A 23,705-nucleotide genomic window follows, 5' to 3' on the forward strand; every position below is an offset into this window, starting at 1 on the left:
TGTTTTTTTTTTCTTTACCCTAGCCCCTTCACGTGACCCTGTTTCTTAGCAACTGACCTGTGCTTTCTGCTCTTTATAAGATGCTTGTGTTTTCTCAATAAACTGAGGCTTGATCAGAAACTTTGTCTTGCCTCCATTCTCTGTGCCCCCTACCCCCCAATTCTCACTCCCTCCCTCAGGACCTGCGTTGACGGACCTGCGGGCCGGGTCACCCCACAACCCCCAAATTCACTCACCTATTAGAAGGTCCCTAGCTGACTGGAGGGACCTTGGAGAGAAGAGCTTCAGGCCATAGACAACGTAAGTGGGAGGGTGCCGGGCTTTGGCCCCTGTATCAAGAAGCAAAATAAGGCCACACAGCACACAAAAATAGATTGGTCTGCTATATGTTATGATTTGGTTGTGTCCCTAGAAAACAAACACAATTTCTGAATGGTACCTATTATTTTGATTAAATGAAAAAAACCTCATAGTTGGTCATTTATATCATATCATATAACTTTTACCATAAAACATTCTCCCCCTCTCCCAGCATAATTCATATACACAAAATCCCAGAAAAAGAAAAAAAAACATTGACACTTGTTCTGACAATTAAGAAGAAGATCAAAAAGAATGTAATGCCTCTTAGACTCAACAAGATTTAGCTGAAAATTTAATTACCATCCTTAGCTACATTCTAGATCTAATCAGTGCTTCCCTAACAGTGAAACTTCCATCTTCACTGTTCATTTCAGATGCAAAACTAATATAAGCCATTATTTGCTCTACACGGTCTAACTTGAGCCCCACTATTATTAAGAAATAGAGTTTTAAGTGGTGGGCTTTGATTTCCTTGTCTTAAAAAGCAAAACATGGTGGTGGGCACTTGAGGGGAAGAGCACTGGGTGTTGTATGGAAAACAATTTGACAATAAAATATTATGGAAAAAAAAAAAAAAGCAAAACAATACAGGTGCAAAGTTATACCCACAGAGGTTGCATTAAATGTCTTCGTGTAACACAGGAGAATAATCCAATTCCTAAAAACTCACCATTTATATACATTTTCCCTTGAGGAGGACCAAAAGCTTAACGGATCTCATCTTAGCCCTCAAAATATTAGTATGAGAAGAAGTAGAAACATGTTTTTTTACTCCTCCTTGAATAGATAGAAAAACTTTGGAAAAGATAGAACACCAAACTTTCCAGAGCAAAAGCCGATGAAGAATTTACATGTCACAAATCAGTGCACAATTCATAAGGCTCAAAACACCAACAAAAATGAATTCGGGGGAGAATATTCTTTGCAATTCATGAACTACTCTGGGTATAAAAAGTAAAGATTAAAGTGATATGGCTTTGGATGTGAATTTTTAAAGTCACTGCCTTGAACGTGTTATATTTAGAAATGCAATTTAAATCACCACAGCTTCTATCATAGAGATGGCCCTATTCTGAGACCATCTTTTAATAGAAGGGAAAACACAGGCTGTCCATGGGGGCTGGCTATGTCTGGCCCCGAGTCCAGACTCAGTCTTGAAGGAATATTTGTACTCTTATGAAATTTCCTTTTGAATCCAACTGGGTCATAGATTAATGGGTATGGGAATACTTTTCCTGTATCAAAAAAAATCTAAACTAAAGCATAAGTGAGATTGTAATGCATTTCTCATCAAGTGAAAAGCAAAATAATTTTGGTTGCTACAGATAGACTTAGTATACAAACACGCAAGGCATTCCTCAAAGTGACACCATATAGGAGATATAATTAAAGAGCTACCTCCCACTTGTCCTGATTCTTCCTTTTCCTAAAAGGTTTAAAAATACATTTTCTAGGAATTGAACGTCTGGCCTTGAACAAGTCTGTATATCATCTTAAATCTGCCAAGTCAAACTTTATTAATGGGCAGAGGAGTGCTTCCTTGTAACTGTAATTTCTGAGACAAAACGTAAGGCTCTCCCAAAGAGCCTGCCCTCATCATCCTCACTGCATGTTTTGGGTCCCCAGACCATTCTAAGCATGACCCCAACAGGTGGCACAGACATCACTTTTATTTCCCTTCATTCCTAAGAACATCTTCTAATAAAATTCCTTTGCTCTCCAATTCCTTCTTTCCCATACGAATCAATCATCAGGTCCCCTGAGGATTGCTTTTTCTTTTTTTCAAAAGAAAAAATCCTACTAGCTTCTTCCAGGTCAAGTCTGATGAGTGTTTTTTGTTTTTTTTTCCCACAATTTCTCCAACTATTTCCCAGGTGGTTTCACATTAAAATGCCCTGGACATCAGCTCATCAGCTGTGGGGCATCCTGGAGGCTGTCTGCGCATGCGTCTGATTTCCCACCAGCCCCGCCCCCCCACGTGTACAAGGTCTGGCCCCTGCTGGTTCACATCGCAGCTTCTAGCAGGGTGAAGGGAGAGAATCAACGCCTCCGGTGAGCCCGCCTCTGGAGTCATGGCGCACGTGGCTAAGGGGACACGGCCTTTAGAATCAACCCCATTGCAAGATAGCGGGGCTGGTCAAAGGCTCCACACTTGTTAAGAAAAACAGGAAAGCTGTTTACTGTAAGGGAAGACGGGTATCAGAGAAGCTGGGGCCCAGCTGGGCCTCGGTGGTGAGTAAATCAGGGCTGTCAACAGCCAGGTCACACTGCCACCACCCCACCTCAGCTGGCTGCGGGGGCCGGCCCCGGGCTCTCTGCACCCTCAGTCCACAGGGCAGGACCCCTTCACACCTACGGAGTCTGCACACGTTCTCGTCTGGCCACATTCAGGGACCTGGGTGCCAAGAGCTAACACCTGTCTGTCTTTCCTGTGCCCCAGCCACCGTTCCACCCACATGGCTGGTCCTCGGGACATGCGAGGAAGTACTTATTACTCTCATTTTGCCAAGGGAAAACTGAGGCATAAGCTTTAATAATAATTTTTTGTGAAATTAAGAAATTTGCCCCTGGCTTCCCAGACAGAAAGCAGGGTGGCAGAGCAAGTGGGCAGAGGAGTCCATTGTGCACTGGGCCCCTCCAGGCCCAAGGATGCCACCCGATGTCACTAAATTTCACTCATACTCGCCATCCTTGAAACATACAATGTGAACATCACTCAGGTGAAGCAAAGGTATGGAGAGCATGAGGAAAAGCATGAGTAATAGTTCTGGGGTGTTCAGCCCAAATGTCCATCAACTGATAAATGACTAAAGAAGATGTGGTTTATATGTACAATGGAATACTACTTGGCAATGAGAAAGAATGAAATCCTGCATTTGCAGCAACGTGGATGGAACTGGAGGGTATTATGCTGAGTGAAATTAGTCTGTCCGAGAAAGACAGACATCATAGGTTTTCACTCATATGTGGAACTTGACAAACTTAACAGAAGACCACAGGGGAAGGGAAGGGAATAGTTTCAAACAGAGAGGGAGGCAAACTCTAAGAGGCTCTTAAATACAGAGAATAAACTGAGGTTGATGGGGGGGGCAGTGAGAGGGGAAAATGGGTGCTGGGGACTGAGGCAGGCACTTGTTGGAAGGAGCACTGGGTGTTGTATATAAGCAATGAGTCATGGGAATCTACTCCTGAAGCCTAGAGCACACTGTACACACTGTGTTAGCCAACTTGACAATAAACTATGTATATCTATGTATATATGTATATTTTTAAAAGATTGAACTCTAGAAGGTGGAAATGATTAATGCAGAACATGAACAGCATGCTCCATCCACCCCTCTGGGGCACTGTTCACCAATATGAACCCCTATCATTAAATTACGAGTTGGCTGTTTCATGGTTTGCTAATATGGTACCAGTGTGTTTACTCAGATATCTCTTCGTGTGTGGTGATGAGTTCTTTTTTACATTAGCACTAGCAATTCAGTGGGCCTGAGCATTTTTAACTATACACTTCAGTGGGGAGCGGGCACTCACTGTCCTATAATCAGCTGAGCCCCAGTAAAACCAGACCCAGTAAGTTTTGTGTGACGCACAATGGGGGTACATATGAGAATCCAAAGCACTTGAGAGAATGCAGTATAAGTGATAAGCAGCAACCAAAAGGTCCAATAATTCCCAACAGTTGACTATTAAAATGCTACTTCAGGAGCGCCAGGGTGGCTCAGTCAGTTGAGTGTCCAACTCTTGGTTTCAGCTAAGGTCAGGATCCCAGGGTTGTGGGATCAAGCCCAGCTTCAAACGCTGAGGGTGGAGCCTGCTTAGGATTCTCTCTCTCGCTCTGCCCCTCCCTGCTCCCTTTCTCTCGCTCTCTAAAAATAAAACAAATAATAAAATAAAATGCTACTGGAGCCTAAATATGGTAGAAATTTGACACGTTATTTTAAAAATTGAAAAGATACAGGCAAATGAGTTTCTGTAAGCTTAGTTTATAATTTAATTTCACAGAATGATATATTTCGGGGCCAACTTTTTAGCTTTCAAGTCTGTGAATCTTGACAAATGGGTCAACGCAGTTGTCCAACCAAGGCGGCAGTGAAACGAACATCAAATGATGCCCAACGTGCCATCCATTCTGCCGCCTTCTGTTTTACAGTGTCCCACTACCTCAGCATTTCCCTCAATGACAGTGAAAGACAGAGGGAAGGGTGATCACCTAAGTTCTGCCCTGATTTCATGGCAGGAATTCAGGATAAAAGAAATCAAAGAAGGCAAATTGGAGTGGCTCATGATGTAAAGAACAACTAAAGAGATAAATCTAATTTACCTTTCAATCAACAGCCACTAAGACTCAGCTGACCATCTTATTTCTAAGACTGAGGACTGAGAACAATTTTTATAGGTCATTCAGATCGTTCCTCTGATAAACACTACCCCGCCTAGGTGTCAAGGTCAACAGTGACAGTGGTAAGTCATGTAGACAGTACGTGTCCTCAACATGATGTGTTGAAAATGGCTTTTCTTCTCTATGGTCTTGCTCCCAAAATCCTAGAACCCCAGTCTAATCATAAGATAGACATCAGATAAATCCCGACTGAGGGGCAGTCTACAAAACCGCTAACCAAAAGTGTCAAGTTCATCAAAAAATAAGGAAAGTCCGAGAAGCTGTCATGATAACTAAATGTGGTATTCTAGATGAGCTCCTCGAACAGAAAAAGCACGAGGTTAAAACTAAGGCAACCCATGTAAAATATGGACTTCTGTTACTAATCATGTATCATTATTGGGACAAACGTGGCATACTGATACCAGAGGTCAGTAAGTAGGGAGACGTGTGGGGGGTGTGGGAACTCTGCACTATCTTCCCAGATGCTCAGAAGTATATTTACGAAAACCATTGCCGGTGACTCAGGAAGCGGTACCAAACGCCTTCGCTGCACAGTCGTCATCGTTCATGGAGCAGAACACATAGCAAGATACAGCCCTTGCCCTTTGAGTTTGTACCATGAGCAAGGAAACAAGATAAATACACAGCGGGGAAGGAGAAAGGGGAAGAAATGCTTACAGAGGACTTAGTATATTCGAGGTCTGCACTGGGCTCAGGACATACATTGTCCAATCTCGTCTTTATTACACATATTGTCCAATCTACCCTTTACCAAATCCAACCGAGGTTTCTCGTATGCATAGTTTACCCACAAAAAGGTTGCTAAGATTTGTCAAGTACCACAGTACCTGATCCTGCGCTGAGCACGTGAGTACCTTACCTTGTTCAACCCCCCTACAATCCTCTTTCATTTACTTCCTCTCTCACAGATGAAAAACCTAAGATGCAGAGAGAACTAACCTGCCTACGACCTCACAGCGTGTACACAGTCAGGCCAGATTCAAATCCCTAAACCTGCGTGTCACTCCAGCGTTTCTCATGTATCATTGGAGATCACCACCACCATCATCCACCATCATCACGGGGGGGGGGGGAAGGAGGGCAGTAAATGCAAATTCCCAGGGGCTGCCTCAGCCACACCAACTCAGGGTCCCTGCAGGTGCTGAGGAAGGCACCCGAGTCTGGCTCTGTGCAGGAGATGCCAGGATTTGCTGCCTCTTACGTATCCTACTGAATTTTGCTTCCCGGCTGATCAGTGGTTACTGTTGGTTAGTCCTGTGTACACAACTGTGAAAGTCAGTTAAAGCCTCATCGTCCGTCCACTGCTTTACTGCCAGTCACTCTGGTGCTCAGATGCTGCCAGGATCCACCTGAACCATCATTTTTTAAGCTCTCCTGGACCTGTTTGCTTTTCTAACCAGACACATCTCTTTCGGGCCCAGAGCCTATTGTACCGTATCTATTAGCACGTCATTAATTCTGCATTTATATATGAAATATACAGTGTGATGCAAAACTGTGACTTCTATTTTGCTATTTTCTGATTGTAACAACTTGCTCAAAATCTGCCACCTGTGTGCTCCAGAAGGAAACAAAAAAGAAGTCAGTCAATCACTCTCAGGGCAAGACTCGCCTGAATTTGTTAATAGCCCCTCCCCCCATACACAATGTACAAAACAACATTGTTTCTGAAAGTACTTTGGTTCCCCTTATGACCGGGGCTGACATCGGTGGCGGCCGGCTTGAGAGCCATCTGCGCCCAGCCTTGGTTTGCTCCCCCGACCCCCTCCTGACTGAGGCCTCCACATTTATAAACAGGAGACATAACGAACCCCCCTTCTAAATGCCCACATGGTTCAGTCAGTTTGCAAGAGGAAACATTTTGCAGCTACTGTATTTTCTCTCACCACCAGAACTGTTAAAAAAAAAAAAAAAAAGCCAAATCAAATCAGAGACTAATCTACTTAGAAACCTGTGTACTCGAATGAATAAACCCGAGTCTGGCTACGTCTTGTTAGGACAGTAAGAGAAGTCACTTCGTAACTCTCTCCCTGTGAGGTGCTTGCTCAGAGAAAGGAACAGCTACTTGACTGAGTCCTGGAGGAGCTGGACCAACAGAGACAATGTAACTCCAACTTGGGGCGGTGACAGAGGGCTGCTGCTAACAGACATGACAACCCGTGGAGCCTGGGCAGCTGTACTCGCCATCCACCTTTACTAGCATGTTGTGCATTACTGCTGAAGGTACATGTGGGAAATGAATATTTAGTGGCATATCACACCCCTCCCCCAAGTCACCCAGGAAAACAGTGACACTAAAGTGCCATTACTAGAAAGGAGGCTTTATTTGCTGAAGCAGAAGGGGGAGATGTGGCATCTGGGGCGGGCTCGAACAAAAGATTTCAGGGCCCCGCATCTCCGCTCACACTACCTAACCCAGATTTCTGACGATAATCACAACAATACATCTTAATACCCTAATTATGCTGCTTCTACTCATCTTGACATTCAGACTCTGGAATAAAAAGAAGATGTATTATATGTAAACCAATTACAGGGAACAGAGGAATTTAACAAGATAGCAATGTGTGCCATGTGATCGTCCAATTATAAGCTTTTCTTAATTACTATGAGCTAAACATGAGCTATCACAGATTTAAAAGCAGTCCTAAATCTTGGATATGAATTTTGTAAAAGCACGTTGGAGGGCAGATCAAGCTTCCTTTCTCTGGTTTCCTGGGGGCCCACGGCTCACTCTAACAAAGGAGGGAAAGCCCTTGAAGAGCTGAGGGATCTGCCAGGCAGGGCATAGGGCAAAGGCATGTGGCAGCCAGGGTACCTGCCAGACCCTCTTAGCACCCCGTAAGGGAAGGGCAGCTGGGTGAAAGGAAGCCATGTGTGATTCAGAGCTCATGGAAGGATGCCGGAGCCCACAGGTCAGGAGTGGTGAACCCAGCGTCTCAGTTCTAAATTAGCCCAACATTATGTGGGGGAAGATAACAATACTCTTGAAAATGAGGACTAGGAGGAGATCAGCTTCATGTAAAGAGAATAATGGTTTGTGCTTACACAACTGAAATGACCAATAATATCTCCCACCTACTAAGCAATGTCTATGTTCCAGGCACCGGTTTAAGGAATTTAAATAGATTATTTAATCCCTACAGGCATTTTTATCATCCTCATTTGCATGCAGAGAAACAGAGGCATGGCAAGTACACAGATCTTCTTCAGAGTCCCACGTTCAAGTGGAGGAACCAGGAAGCCGAAGGTCTGACTGCAGAGCCTGGCCTTCCCCCACAGGGCTGCATGTCCGCTCCGACATGAGTCCAGAGGGATGGGCAAGACCCTCCTCACCCTGTACTCCCCCCACCACTGCCACTCACACCACGCTCTCAGATCGAGCCGGAAATTGGCAACCATGCATTCATATTTCTATTTATATACTCAGTAGATGCACACTGACGTGTATTTTGCCCCTTGAACACTCTGTTCCCCTCTCTTCAACGCAAGCAGACGGGACAAGCTACTTGCCTGTTACGCGAAACTTACGTGGATTGGCGAGGCGGGGTCAGGCTGAACGCTCTAGAACACAAATCAGAAGTGTCTGTGTCATCATCTCATGATTTCAAGGGTACACTAGTGATGGTAAGAATTAGATGAGGTCTTGCCTTTAACAGGGAATACTGGCAGCTGGCCATGACAAGGCAGAAGAGGAGCACCCACATGTCTTTGCAAAAGCCTTGGTTCAAGGTCAGAAATCCGAGTAGGGAAACCAGGACGATGAGTAAAACTGCCAGCACATTTTCCTTGACATCTTCAGTCCTGGGGAAAAGAAATAAGAGCCAAGGAAGTAAAAGGTGAGTCTGTTTCAAAAGATAATCCCTGAACACTTCTAAAATGACCGACAACCACAGCCGAATCGCTGGCTGTGAAAGCTTTTGAAGCCGGGCTTTGTATGTGGTAACAGCATTGTCAGGTGTCTCTTTCATTATTCTTGTACTTTATAAGCAAAATCCCTATTTTCATCCCAGACTTCTGTGCTTGAAAGAAATGAAATATAATTCCATTGAGTCTTCTTGATCACTAAACTGGGTTTCCTGGGGGGAGAACCATTAACTATTCCACCTACAGCAGTGAAATGCATTTCAGGCAAAGAGCTGTGTTGGTTCCTTTAAGGGGGTCTGGGGAGGTGCATTAACACCTGGCGGAAGCTGGAAACCCCTTCCAGATACAACCTCTTCAGCAATAATCTGCTTCCCAGTTTTGGGAGCAGGAGAGCAAACCTTGGAGAGCTGATGTGCAGAGGGTCTGACTGGGGTGAATCCTGGCCACGCTCTCATTGCGTGGTGTTCTCTTGAGAGACCTTTGTATAAGAGGTGTGAGAGGCTGAGGGGGGCTCATTGGAGGCGGGCGTGCTGTCACCGGGTGTGAAGGTAGACAAGGGAGCTTTAGGAGACACGGGGATGAAGTTTGGATCCTGGAGGCGAAGAAGGAGAGGCAAAAAGGACAGAGGAAGCCGCTAGACAGAAGAAAGCAAACAAGTCCAAGTGCTTGGTATGGCTTGGCATACGTCTGAAGACGTACTGGCAACGTTTGAAGACGATCAGAGGCTGGCACTATGCTTTAGAGGTGAAAGGCTTCTATGGGAGGAGACTTTCCATGCAGGCCACAGCAATGGGCAAAAGAGGCTGAAATGGAGTGAGGGAGGATGGTATAGACCACAAGATCAGGAGCTCAGATGGGTCATTCCCAAGAATGCCGAACATATTTTTTTTAAAGTTTATTTATTTTGAAAGAGAGAAAGAGCATGAGTGGGGGAGAGGGGCAGACAGAGAGGGAGAGAGCAAATCTTAAGCAGGCTCCATGCTCAGTACAGAGCCCAACATGGGGACTGAACTCACGAACCACGAGATCATGACTTGAACCAAAATCAAGAGTCGGATGCTTAATTGACTGAGCCACCCAGGCACCCCAAGAATGCTGAGCATATTTTTTTTTACCTTGCCAGTTATCACTCATGTACATACTGGTTTCTCCCATTAAATGATTTTCAGAAAGAGACAACTGTCTACTGCATTCCTTGCAAGCAGTCACTCCTGTGTTTTTTCAAATTAATATCCCTTATTTTGTAAAAGCAGTTTCAGATTCACAGCAAAATTGAGGGAAAGTACAAAGAGTTCTCGCATAGTCCCACATTGTAAATGCACAGACACACCCACCCCTGCTCCCCCCATCAACACCCCCCACCTGAGTGGTACCTTTGTTACCATTGACCAACCAACACTGACACATCATTATCAACCAAAGTCCATAGTCTACATTTTGGTTCATTCTTGGTGTCATACATTCTGTGGGTTTGGACAAATGTGTAGTGAAATGTATCCACCATTACAGTATCATGTAGACTTTTTTTTACTGCCCTAAGAACCCTTTTCTGCCTATTTACCCTCCTTTCTCCCAACTTCTGATCATCACTGATCGATCTTTTTACTATCTCCATAGATTTTCCTTTCCAGAATGTCATATAGTTGGAATCATACAGCAGGTAGCCTTTTCAGCTCAGTTTCTCTTACTTAGTAAGATGCATTCCAGCTTCCTTCATGTCTTTATATGGCTTGATAGCTCATTTCTTTTTGTCACTGACTAAGATTTTAGTATGTGGTATATGGATGTACCACAGTTTACCCATTCACCTATTAAAGAACATCTTGGTTGTTTCTAAGTTTGGGCAACTATGAATAAATCTCCTATAAACATCCATATGCGGGTTTTTGTGTTAACTGAAACTTCAACTCGTTTGCACCAAGGAACATGACTGCTGGGTCCCACAGTAAGAACATGTTCAGTTTTGCAAGAGACCACCAAGTTATCTTTCAAAATGGCAAGGCCATAGATTCCCTCTAACAATGAATGGGAATTCCTGCTGCTCCACATCCTCACCTTCACTCGGTGTGGTCTGTCCTTTGGATTTGGCCATGGTAATAGGTATGTAGTGCATCTCACTGTTTTTTGCCTCTGCAGTCCCTCAGTGACATACAACGTGAACTATCATTGTATGTGCTTATTTGCTACCTGTGTATCTCCTTTGGTGAGGTGTTTGTTCACACCTTTTGCTTCTTTTTTAATCAGGCAATTAGAGTTGTATAGAAACAAGATGCATAGAAATGTGAAGATCTCCAATATTATCATGCTCTGGTTGAAAGTTAAAAGAAAAAAAACTAGGGGGACCAAAAGTATATTTGGTGGAAAGGGAAATTTACGGGATTTTTATTTTGGTTTCCCACTATGTGCTTTTTACGGAGCTGAGTATATTTTGTTAGTTCAGGTTCACAAAGTCCATTATATATTTCTTAGTGTGCTCATAACATTTCAGTGTATACTTAAAGATATTTGAAGGCTTAGGAAACTTTTTTTAAATCAAAAATTTCAATTAAATGAACAGACATTTATCTACTTTAGGGGGAAAAAGAATGTTCTTGAAAAATATCCCCCCCAATTTCTTCTCCATTCCTCTGCCCCAGTACCCCATGACTCCACTCTCATGGCTTCTTATGCATCTATGTTTCAATATCAGGTTAAAAAGTTTGCTCACTGGGCAAGGAGTGTTGTGATTAAGGCAGTGCAGGTAAGTCAGAAAGATTTATCTGGCAGAGGCTGACAAGAGGCACTGGAGGGGAACCTGCAGAGTGAGGATAAACAAGACTCCAAGGGAGAAGTAACAGGGCCGGGGAGGCCGGCAAGGCTGGGAAACCGGAAATGCAATGCGACTTCAAGACACAGCACAGAGCAGGGCAGAAAGGGCTTGAATGGATTGTGTACAGAGAAAGGCTGGCTGAAAGAAGAAAGAATTGTTCTCAAGAGTTTGATCTGGGGAAGAAAGGATCAGGGCAGCGTCAATGGCAGAAGTGGGGAAGGGGAGCTGGTTTGCAAGGGGGGTTATTTGTTTGGTGACGCAAGAGTGCTCAGCGCTGCTTGGGAGGCTTGAGATAAATACATCAGTGAGCAAAACTTCTGGACCTTTCCTTCCACAGGGCCGTGGCATGAAATAAGTAATATGCACACAACATAAGGATATTAAATAGCCTTTGAGGATGATTTGTGCAATCAAAAAATGATTAGAACAAAGTGAAAATAATTATGGGTGTGTGGGTAGGGAATCGCTGTAATTTTAAGCAGGAAGGTCAGACTAAGCCCCACAGAGAGATGCTACTTGAAAGGTGAGGGGGTTGGTCGGCCACGCAGATATGTGAGAGGAGAGCAGAGGGAACAGAAGACGCAGAGGCCTTAAGGCTGTAGGAGCGCCTGGCTCGGTGAGGAGCGGCAGGAAGGCCAGTGTGGGTGAAAAGGGGCCCATGGCAGTAGCGGGGCCGGAGGTCAGAGGGCGAAGCAGTGGCTAGATCGTGGGGGCTCTGAGGCATTCCGAGCACTTTGGCCTTCATTCATGAGTGAAATGGGGGGCACCACAAAGTGGTCAGCAGAACAGTGTGTTACAATATTGTACAGGGCGGGGGCGCCTGGATGGTTCTGTTGGTTAAGCGTCTGACTCTTGATTTTGACTCAGGTCACGATCTCATGGTTTTTGAGACTGAGCCCCAATCAGGCTCTGTGCTGATAGTGCAAAGCCTTCTTGGGATTCTCTCTCTCCCTTCTCTTTGCCCCCTCTTCTGCTCCATCTCTCTCCAAATAGATAAATAAGCTTAAAAAAATAAGAATAGTGTACAGGGAGAACAGGTGGCGGCAGGAGATGCTATTGCAGTGACCCTAATGAGAGGTGAGGGTACTCAGACGACGGCGGTCACATTAAAGGTAGGAAGACACCATAGATGTATCTGGAGAAACAGTGAACATAATTCTCTATTAGAGGCTGAATGTGGGTGTAAAAGAAAAGAAGACGCAAGGCTGGTAGATAGATAAACAAGTCTGCAATTCAGGAGACAGGCCCAAGTGAGATAGAAATCTTAGTCCCTGGCACCTCGGCAGTATTTAAAGTCATGAGACTAAATGCAATCACTAAAGAAAAGAGTGTAGAACGAGAAAGAAAGGAGACCAAGGACCATGTAGCACCCAGCATCAAGGGGTCAGGAGGCAGAGGTCACCTGCATGGGTGACTGTCCTGTGAAGCAGTAACCAGCTAGGCAGGAGGAAAACCAAGAGAGGTTTGGGTCCTTGAAGCCAAGCGAGGAAAGCATACCAAGGAGGAGGACTGACTCTGTCAAAGGCTACAAATGGGTCCAGTAAAATGAAGACTGACCAGCGAGGTCAATGGTGACCTTGACAAGGGGAGTGTTGGAGTCCAGAGAGCAAATATAATGGGTTTACAAGAAAATGAGAGAAAAGAGATGGCAAACAGGCACAGGCAGGTCTTCATAGAGTTTTGCTGAAAGAGAGCATAGAAATACCGGACGGCGGCTGGCGGGAAAGTGTGCCAAGAGGACTTTTAAGGATGGGAGAGATGAAAGCGTGTTCTCAAGATGGTGATGATGACAATGAGATCATTTGAGGAACATGAATGGTTCTCCCTCTATTCCCTCCCCCGCAATGGGGCTGACACCTTGCCTTATTTCTAACTCAGTTTGCATGTGTCCTCCTCTGGAGAGACTTCTGCAACCACTTGTTCTGACTCGTGTCCCTTGTCCCCCAGCTTCCTCTACCTCAGGCCTTTATGTGTGTCTTTCATGGCACCTCCTCCACTCTGCTATTGCAGCCTGTCGCGTGCAGAATACAAGCCCCGTGAGGGTAGGGGCCGTGCCTGCTCCACTCACTGCTCTGTTCTGTGCCCAGTGCAGAGCTTCACATGGAGCAGGTGCCTGGGGTTAGGGTGGTTTTTCCTTTTACTGAAATTGTTGGGTGAATGAATAAATGAATAAAACGATGCCCAGATAGGCAGCTTTTTATTTTATTTTAGATGGCAAACTAGAGAAATGAAAATAAAACCTATGTGTTTTGCAAGATGGGGTAATAGCAGAATAAAAAATATGTAAGAGAAAATACAGGAGGTTAAGGATAAGTCCAAAAACACCTGAGTAGAATGAATGCCAAACTGAAAGCAAACAAAAGATGCTGCAATTATAAGAACCATGAAGGTAAAGTCAGAGAATAAGGACATATTTTCAAGGAAGATCAGCCTGAGTTCCAGAGTAAAGTTGAAAATGATCAAGCAGAGGCCTGAAGCTATGGGAGTTTACAGCAATGATCAGCTCCATTTCAGTGCTTTTAATTCACCAATTTCTTCTACTTACTGCCCAACCCTTACAGTTTGCTTTTTATCATGCATAGCCTCTTTATAAACTTTAATTGGGCAATTCATTAATCCATGGGGGGACTTTAAATGTAATGTCCCCCAATGAATATCAAAAGGTAATTTACTTATGCCTTTTGGAGTTTTACAATCATTGTAAAAAATGTAAAATGTATTGTGTAAGTTCCTGATTTCTTAAACAGACCTCTCAGATCATAACTGTCCTAACGAAGGTGAGCTGGCGAGGGATACCATAATACAGCCCTACACCATACTCAGGGCCACACTGAGGTGGTGACTTTTCACTCCTGGAATCTGTCGTGTCACGAAGCTCCCAGGTGACTCTGATCCACAGTCCTGTTTGGGGAATACACTCTCCCTGCAAAGGTCCCAAGCCGCTGTTTTTCTAGGCTAGTGTTTGGGCTTTTCTTGCTCTGTCCTTGCTGTCAGCTAGGGGCTCACATCATCTCATCTCCCCTTTTGACTGACCGTGACCTGGAAAGCCAGATCCCCACATGTGCTGGGAGATGCCCGAAAGGAGGCTTATATGGGGCTCTGAAAACAGGGTGATCTAAGGGCCTAAATGTTAGTGTCTGGACTTGACAACATCTACTTGGGCTACCCTAATTTTTTTAAATTTATTTTTCTTCTTTCTGGGCCACATTTCAGGTCATAATAACAGTAATAGCAACAATTATTTAAAGGATACTTCCCATGGCTAATTTGATTTAAACCTCATAATCCCCCAGCATATAGAGGATCCCCATAAAACAGACAGGAAGCTGAGGTACAGGGAGGTTTCACAGCATCCTTAGGTCACACCCCTAGTAATTGGTTGACACCAGGTTTGATCCCCAGGGGTTTCCCGCACCAGCTGAGCGACAGGGTGTAAAGAAATAATGCTCTCTCCACACAGCCCTGAACACTGAATCCAAACCCACTGCAGCAGAAACAATTAAAACTATAAAATATCTATAAACTTTTTAAAACCATGATAATCTTCTTCCTCATTCTCTTCTAGACCTTAATTAGATTTTCAGTTGATCTGTTGCCACTGAGTGCATTTAAATAACACACCTAGAAATCTACAGAAACATTTGTTTTTAACATGAAGGGCTAACACAAGCTAGTCCAGCTTTCAGGAATTCCTTTTAAACAGTAAACAAAATTATTATTTCAAAAAAGGATGCAAAACTGCCTCATCTAACAGGATGTATTATTTTGGAGGATTCCAGTTATGTTCGAAACTTAAGTGTGTGCCCCTGGGGCGACATAGTGTTGTTAGAAAAACCATTGTAACTCTTTTCCCTGACTTGTGGGTCCTGAAATTAACTGTTGTTATTTTGCATGCCTGTAGTTTTTTAGTATGTGATCACACCACTTAAGGCATTACTATAACAAGTAGTCACTGCAGGACCAGCCACAGGAAGGCAGGCAGTCAGCTCTCCCACTGCCCCACTGGCTGGCATTTGACTGTGAAACTCCACATTTACTGATGACAGTGTCAGTAAAGCATCTTCGATTTTTTTTTCATTTTTATTTCTTTTTGAGAGAGAGAGAGAAAGAGAGAGAGAGCAGTGGAGCAGCTGAGAGAAGGGGGCAGAGGATCCCAGGCGGCGCTGCATGGACAGCAGACAGCCTGATGCAGGGCTCGAACTCACAAACTATGAGATCATGATCTGAGCCAAAGTCAAACGCTGAACGAGTGAGCCACCCAGGTGCCTCAAGGCATCTTGAATTTTCAAACCAACACTCGCATGAGAACTGCACTGCCCCTGAAGATGGAAATCCCGTCCTTTGTATATCGTGAGGTCAGGGGTGGGGAAGGACATGGGACGCCCCCACCGTGGTCCCGTCTCCACCGTGCCTTCACTAACTACACCTTCTCTCTTCTCCCGCCCCACCCACTGACTGCATCTCCAACCCTGCATTTCATCTTGGCAAAAACTGGAAAGAAGAGACGAGAAAGAGTAAAAGCGTTTAAAGGAAAGAATAACGTTCCAATTAGTGTATCTCAGACAAGAGTGAGCAGTGGCCGTAGCTCTCAGGGAGAAGAACTAGAAATCACGGGGCTTCATCTGCCCTCCCCTCCCCCTGCCCGCGTCCAGTCAGCCAGGCCCCACACTACCCATGAACCCCAAGCCCTCCTACGGAATGTGGCAAGCCGCGAGCAGTCCAACACATAATACCATCCCCAGACCTGACTTAAAGCTGAACCGTGTTCCCCAGTGCTCTGATCTCCTCTTCTAATTGCTAAATTACAATTTCTCCAGGCGTCAGGATCTCACGGCTTCGCCTTCGGGTTTGCAGCACAAAAGGTATACATCTTGAAAAGGCTCCAGAGAACTTAGCAAGTGGCAATTTCTTTTTTATAAGCATGCGAGTGCACTGTTATGCCCCCATTGTGTCTTTTCTCCGTACGTTTGCATGCTCAGCGGCTTACCGATCCAGTAACGCCAACAAGGTAAGTCGATCATACCAGACTTTAATCCACTTGCCAGGGAAAATGATAAACTTGTAAAACTGCTCTCGGTTAAATTTTCCTTGTGTCGAAGAACAGGACGAGTCTTCCAGATCCTGACTCAGATGCTGTTAGACACCAAAAGAAACAACAGAGAAAGGGTTTCATACTGACATGTTATTGTCATCAACGGACCTCATAATAAAAAAGTATAGAAAGCAGATGGTCAAATTCTGAAATGTAAACCAACCTATCTCATACAACAGGGTACTTCAAGAGAAAGATAATGATCAACAAAAAGGGTCTTTCTTACCAGCACACTTCCATTCCATTATAACGTACCATTAAATTTATACTACTCCCATCAAAACACTGCTGTTAATTAAAGCCAAGAAACTGCCATGAAAATAATTCTCATAAAAGATCAGAATTCAACTAAACATCTTAAATGGCTTAATTTTTGAAAGGTATGTTACTTAATGCAACATTGGAATAAATATTTAAATTTTACTGAGAGTAAAAAGATTTCATTGCCAATTTTGTAGGTCGTTGGTGAGGCCTGATATAAGAAAAAACGGAAGTATCTATAGAAAAAATCTAAACCAATAAACTAGAAACAAAGGAAAAATTAATTCCAGGTTCAAAATGTTTTAATCCCAAGTTCATTTCTGGTTGGCTCTAATCTTGTGGAGAATAGTTTAATTTTGAAAAAAATAATTAGTCTTCATTGACTAACATACTTAAGTCTAACGTACTTAATGAGTAACTGGCACAAGGTTGGGAATAGAAAAATAAAATAGAATATGGTGGACTCAGTCCGTGGCATCCTATTGCCTGTAGGAAAACACCTCTTAGATATTCAACTGCCTCGAAGATGCTGAATGCATGCCAGGGCCGGGCGTGGGGCTAAATCCCAGAAACCGTGAGGTTATGACCTGAGACGAAATCGAGTCAGATGCTTAACCGACTGAGTCATCCAGGCACCCCTAGGGTACCAGGCTTTTTAAAAATAGTTTCTGGCGTACTGGGGTGGCTCAGTCAGTTAAGTATCTGACTCTTGGTTTCAGCTCAGGTCATGATCTCACAGTTTGTGGGTTCGAGCCACACATTGGGCTCCATGCTGACAGTGCAGAGCCTGCTTGGGATTCTTTCTCCCTCTCTCTCTGCCCCTCCCCCCACTCATTCTCCCTATCTCTCAAAAATAAAAAATAAGCCAAAAAAGAGCTTTAAAAATAGTTTCATTCAATACTGAATCAATGCAAGTACGTATCTTTTAAATGTATATATGGTATTTTAAAAAATTCACAAAACTCAAATCAGTGAATAGCTGTGTGGCTATGACCCAGCGTAACAAAAAGGGCATTACCACTAGCATAGAGGGTCCCTGTGGGCCACCCCTCGGACACCTCTCCTTCCCTCTTCCTTCAGGGATCACCACTGTCTTGAGTTTTGCATTATCATTTCTTTTCCTATGTTTTACTCTGCGTATTACACCCACAACTTCTATACTGTTTTTGAACTTTGTGGATATGAAATGACAGCCTTTGCAACTTGTCTTTGTTCCCCTCCCACCCACATTATGTCCCTGCGCGGTTTTACATCTGTTGCGTATCTGTTTCCACAGTCAAATAATATTGTGTTATATGGACATGCCATAATTTACTTATCTGCTTTACTGTTGGATATTTAGGGTCTTTATTTTAATTTTTTTTTTTACTATTACATTGCTATGAACGTTTTTTGAAATGTCTCCTGGTACATATGCACAAGGATTTCTTTAGAACAGACACCTAACGTACACTTAGGAATGGAATTGCTAAGAATACAAATGTTCAGCTGTACCACAAAGCAAATGGACTTTTCCAGAAAGCGCACAAATGCAATTACTGGATATGGAAATGTTCCACTTACTAGAGAGCACCTTGGAAAACATAAGATTTCTCAAGTGATTCTATCAGTCTGCACCCCACCAACAGCAGACACACGCCCTGTCGCTGCCCATCCGCACCAACATTTGATAGCATCGGGTGCTTTTTAATTGCTGCTAATCTGGCATATACAACGTTTCGGTTTTATTCTAATTTGCATTTCCCTCATTATTAATGAACTTGTCTATTAATGAATGAGTCTACCAGAGGTTTCAGTACATGAGAGAAGAGTCTGTCTTCTTTCCCATAAAGAACATGATGGTCAAAGCACCATTTATTAAAATGTACGTTCCTTCCTCATCAGTTTGCCAGGGCACTAATGCCTATATCTGTGTTATCTTAAACTTTAAATTTTAAATTATATTTGCTCTGTCGCTCTTCCCCTCATCTCCTCTGGAACTTTGACAAAGAGAACAGTAGACCTTCTTGCCCTGACTTCCATGCTTCTTTCCTTCTTTCTTTTTTTAATAAATTCCTTTTTTTTAAATGTCTGTTTACTTATTTTGAGAGAGAGAGAGAAGGAGAGAGCAGGGGAGGGGCAGAGAGAAAGGGAGAGAGAGAGAGAAGGAATCCCAAAGAGGCTCTGCACAGTCAGCACAGAGCCAGACGTGGGGCTCGAACCCACGAACTGTGAGATCATGACCTGGGCTGAAATCCAGAGTCAGATGCTTACCTGACTGAGCTACCCAGGCGCCGCTGACCTCCATGCTTCTTAACCTTCTTTCCTATTTACCTCTTCATCTCTTGGTGCTACACGTAAATATTTTTCTCAAATCTTACGTGTCAAATCTCCCATTAAACCCCTTAAAGTTTTTTTATTATGGGTCATTTCTAGTACCCAGTGCTTTTTCAGATCCACTTGGTCATTATATGGCCTTTTGCTTCTTACGTTTGCAATCCCTTCTTTTATTTCTTTATACATATGAAATATTCTTAACCTATATTCTGAATCTAATCATTAAAATTTTTAAATCCACTGAGAGTCTGTTTGTGCTTTCTGTTGACTTTGCTGCCTCTTATTCATGGTTGCATGTTTTCTAATATGTTTTAAAACTTTTCACTTAATAGTATTTTCGTTTGATCTTTATTTGTATGAATTCTTTGACAGCAATACAAAAGCTCTGTTCTCCAGGATTAAAATGTACCTTTGTTATTGCTGGGCATGAGAATGCAATACCAACCTAGCACCATCTTGAACTCTTGGTGTGAGACGCTTGGCTCATCCATGTGATCCAGGGTGAGGCAGGGCTGCAAACCCACGCCAAAGGTTGTGGCCGGCGGTTTTCTCTGAAGTCCCCGTAGTGGAGATGGTGTTGACCGAGTGTGTTCAGTTAGTCCTAAAAGTAGGATGTGGCTACTTGGAGCCAGATTAAGTGGAGAGGCTCCTGCTAGACTTGCCACATTGTGCTGTTTGCCGTTCTCTGTGCAGGGGCCACTAAAGACACACCCCCATCCATCTCCTTTGCTGTTGGTCATTGCTTCAGTAAGCCTTCTCTGGATGCCCCAGGCCCCTCTAGATCTTCTATTTCTGACCTTTTTTGTTTTTGTTATTGTTTTTGTTTTGCAATTGTCCTTAAACACACACACACACACATAGAATTTACCATCTTAACCATTTTTAAGTGTACCATTCAGTAGTATTAATTTCATCCATATTGTTGTACAACAGATCTCTAGAACTTTTTCATCTTCCCAAACGGAAACTCTGTCTCCATTAAACACTAACTTTCCATTCTGCACCCAGCCCCTGGTAACCACCTTCCTACTTTGTCTCTACGTTTTTGACTACTCTCGGTACCTCCCGTAAGTGGAATCAAACAGTATTTGTCCTTTTGTGATTGGCTTATTTCATTTAGTATAATGTCCTCAAGGTTCATCCATGTTATAGCCTGTGTCAGACTTCCTCCCTTTTTAAGGCTGAATATTCCATGGTAAAGAGGTACCACATGTTATTTATGTGTTCATCTGTTGATGGACACTTGGGTTGCCTTCCCCCTTGGCTATTGCAAATAATGCTGCTATGAACATGGGCGTGGAAATATCTCTTTGAGTCTCTGCTTTGCTTCTTTTGGATATATACCCAGAAGTGAAAGTGCTGGATCATTCTAATCTGCACATTTATTTGTTTGCTTTGGCTCTGTACGTTTCCAAACAGGATTTAAGATAGCCTGTAATTTCCTGTAGGCTGACTCACATAGGACACAGGAGACTGGTAAGAAGGGCCGAGACCAGGAAAGGGATGAGGACAGTAAAGAAGGCAGCTGTGGAGGGAGAGCTGCTTTATAAAGGTCACACACATTTCTCCTTGACTTATAAAGTGGAAGGTTATACTCGGGCAGATTTTTTCTTAATTCAGTGAAAGTCATTGATATCAAGTGCCTGGCACGCACACGGGCAGTGCACCTGCTTCACTGGAGACCAGAGCAAGCTCTCCGAGGAGGCCCATTTTACCACGGCTTTGTTCCCAGATGCTAATTTGCTACTCAGCTATGGAACATGAAGTTATCCAGATTATAAAATATTAATGCAAAAGGCACTGCAAGGGACAGTTGATCCATCATGAAGGCAGAATAGAGGATGGCCATACACAGAACGGGTTGGCTGCACTAACGCAGGAAAGTGGAGACTGGAAGTGGTGTTTGTGTCCCAGATTCTATTCCAACATGGGAGACAGCTTAGTGGAAACTGCATGACATCATGCAGGAAGAGCATCTTCTGTTAATGACAATGAATTTGTACTTTACAGTAAACCTCCCCCAACAAAAGGGATCCTTTTCCTTTATGCTCCATGGACAAAAAGTTCCAGTAAGATATATGTGCACAGGGTTACCATAATTTACTGTTTTATGGTCTGGGAATTCACATCTGATGCATAAACAGGTCAAAGGCAGCACAGATGACAACATTCTTCTGAATTATAAGAAAAATACTGTCCTGAAGTTGGGGTTTAAAATTATACAGGCTTTACTGTTAGGGAAGGTCAGTATAAAAAAAAATCACACGAAGATTACGTCTACCTTTTGTAAAAGTTATTAAAGATTCTGGCATATTGTGCTACTTGTTGCTGCTTAAATAAAAATCCTTGTTTAAAAGAATCTCAGAAATTAATGCAAAGAAAAAACGATTTGACTATGTTCGTTTGCTAGTATGGCCGTAACAAAGTGCCACAGACTGGGGAGCTGAGACAACAGAGATGCTCTGAAGACTGGAAGTTGGTGATTGAGGATCGCTTTCTGCTGAGGTCTCTCTCCTTTGCTTACTAATTAATGGCCGTCCTCTCTCTGTGTCATCACGTGGTCTTTCCTCCTCCAAGTGTATCTGCATCTTGATCCTCTCTTCTGAGAAGGATACCAGCCTGGGGCACCTGGATAGCTTGGTCAGTTAAGCTTCTGGATCTTGACTTCAGCTCAGGTCATGATCTCAAGGTCCATAGGTTCGAGCCCCACATCAGACTCTGCGCTGGCGGTACGCAGCCTGCTTGGGATTCTCTCGCCCTCTAGCTCTCTCTGCACCACCGCTCTCACTCGTGTGCTCTGTCTCTCTCAAAATAAATAAGTAAACTTAAAAAAAAAAAAGATGGAAACCACCCATATTGGATTTGGGCTTGACCCCCAGGACCTCTTTTTAACTTAACTCCTTCTTTCAAGAGCCTATCTCCCCCAAACAGTCATGTTCTAAGGTACAAATCTGCTCACAACAACTTCCTTCATGAGGAAATAAGCTTCATGGAGTTTCATTTTTTGCCTTACACACCAGGGAACCTCAGAGCTAAATGCTTTAGGAGATTATAGCAATTATTCTCAGCCTGTTTTCTGGTACAAATTTCAAATTCAAATTTTAGCATTTCAATCATTCATTCTCTCATCCAACAAATATTTAGTGTACAGATGATAGAGGCCGGATGCTGTAGGTAACATATGCTGAGAATTCAAAGGATAACAAGGCAGAGTTTCTAGCTTACAGGGGTTTAACACCTCCCGGGGAGCAGACAAGCCAACCAGCCCTGAGAGCACGGTGACACAGACAAACATAAACATCTCTGTGTCTAGGTGTGAGCAAAACGTGAGCCACGGGAGCATGTAAGATGGGTAACGCTGGAGAGAGCGTGGAGAGAGGGGGTGTGGGGCAGAGTTCCTGGAGGGCATCAGCAATGATGGGACTGGCGGGGGCAGGACTCACAACGGAGACGAAAAAGGAGTTCCATGACTCTGATTTGTGTGAAGGCACAAGACGCACCGGCCAGAATGCTGTTTCTGTCTCTGATTCATGAATGAAGCCTTACCAAAGAACCACTATGTCACACTGTCCCAAAGGCCAGGCTCCCAAGCTTTATTCTACTATTTCAAAAATAAAGAAATTACCTGTGCTCGCTTCGGCAGCGCATATACTAAAATATAAAAAAAATTATCAAAAATGGGGGGGGCAGGGTGTAAGTTGAACGCAAGCACTTTGGAAGAAACAAGACAAGAGCACTGCCCACACTCCCCATATGAATCTGTATTTAAGGCAAGGCTCCCTTCATGAATCTGAATTATCAAGAACAACTTAAGTGATGGTTAACATATTCAGCTTAAGGAGGTAGGTAAGTATTTACATAATACGTTTCAGAAATAAGTTTTTGTAATATTAAAACATTTAAGAATGTAAAGATCTATCCCTCTCCCCCAAGACACCTGAAAATAATGGCCCCTTCTGGGGCACCTGGGTGGATGTCAGTTAAGCATCTGACTCTTGATTTCAGCTCAGGTCATGATCTCACGGTTCATAAGTTTGAGCCCCACGTGGGGCTCTGTGCTGACAATGTAGAGCCAGCTTGTGATTCTCTGTCTCATTTTCTCCCTGCTCCTCCCCTACACTCTCTCTCTCTGTCTCTCTCTCTCTCTCTCTCTCTCTCTCTCTCTCAAAAAAATTTCTTTTTAAATAATGGCACCTTCAAGAGTTCCATATAACTATTCAGAATTTTGATGCTATTAATGATTGCCACTGATTATATAGCATAATTTTGCCATATATTATCTCTAATCCTCAAAGCCTTACAAGAAATCCTCCACATCAGTGCTATTATCCTTATTTAAAATGTGAGAAACTGAGGCTCTGAGAGGTCAGATCACTTCCCCCAAGGTCCTCCCCTAGAAAGAGGCTGTGGAGGCTGAAGCCTGGTTTCTTTCTGAAGTCTCACTTAGGGGGACCCGGGCAAATCCACAGCTCAGGCAGGGCTCACCTGCTAAGGTGAAGGCCACCCACCCACCAAAACACCTCGAGAGACGATACGTCTGGGCCCAGTTGTGGAAACGAATCGAAAACACAAATGTGAAGAGGAAGCCA

General features: G+C 43.6%; 1 protein-coding gene across 1 annotated transcript in view; it reads right to left on the reverse strand.

Annotated features, from left to right (window-relative positions):
• PCNX2 (pecanex 2) overlaps positions 1 to 23,705 on the reverse strand; it is a 292,774-nt gene that overhangs the window by 210,709 nt on the left and 58,360 nt on the right. Inside the window, exons 11-14 of the mRNA XM_029919353.1 lie at positions 16,435 to 16,580; positions 8,422 to 8,575; positions 8,303 to 8,335; positions 237 to 408 (exon numbers count right to left, since the gene is read on the reverse strand). Coding sequence (XP_029775213.1) covers positions 237 to 408; positions 8,303 to 8,335; positions 8,422 to 8,575; positions 16,435 to 16,580 — 505 coding nt within the window. The remainder of the gene's footprint in view (positions 1 to 236; positions 409 to 8,302; positions 8,336 to 8,421; positions 8,576 to 16,434; positions 16,581 to 23,705) is intronic.

The sequence above is a fragment of the Suricata suricatta genome, chromosome 2 (genome assembly GCF_006229205.1).
Source record: "Suricata suricatta isolate VVHF042 chromosome 2, meerkat_22Aug2017_6uvM2_HiC, whole genome shotgun sequence".
In the NCBI taxonomy this organism is placed as follows: domain Eukaryota; kingdom Metazoa; phylum Chordata; class Mammalia; order Carnivora; family Herpestidae; genus Suricata; species Suricata suricatta.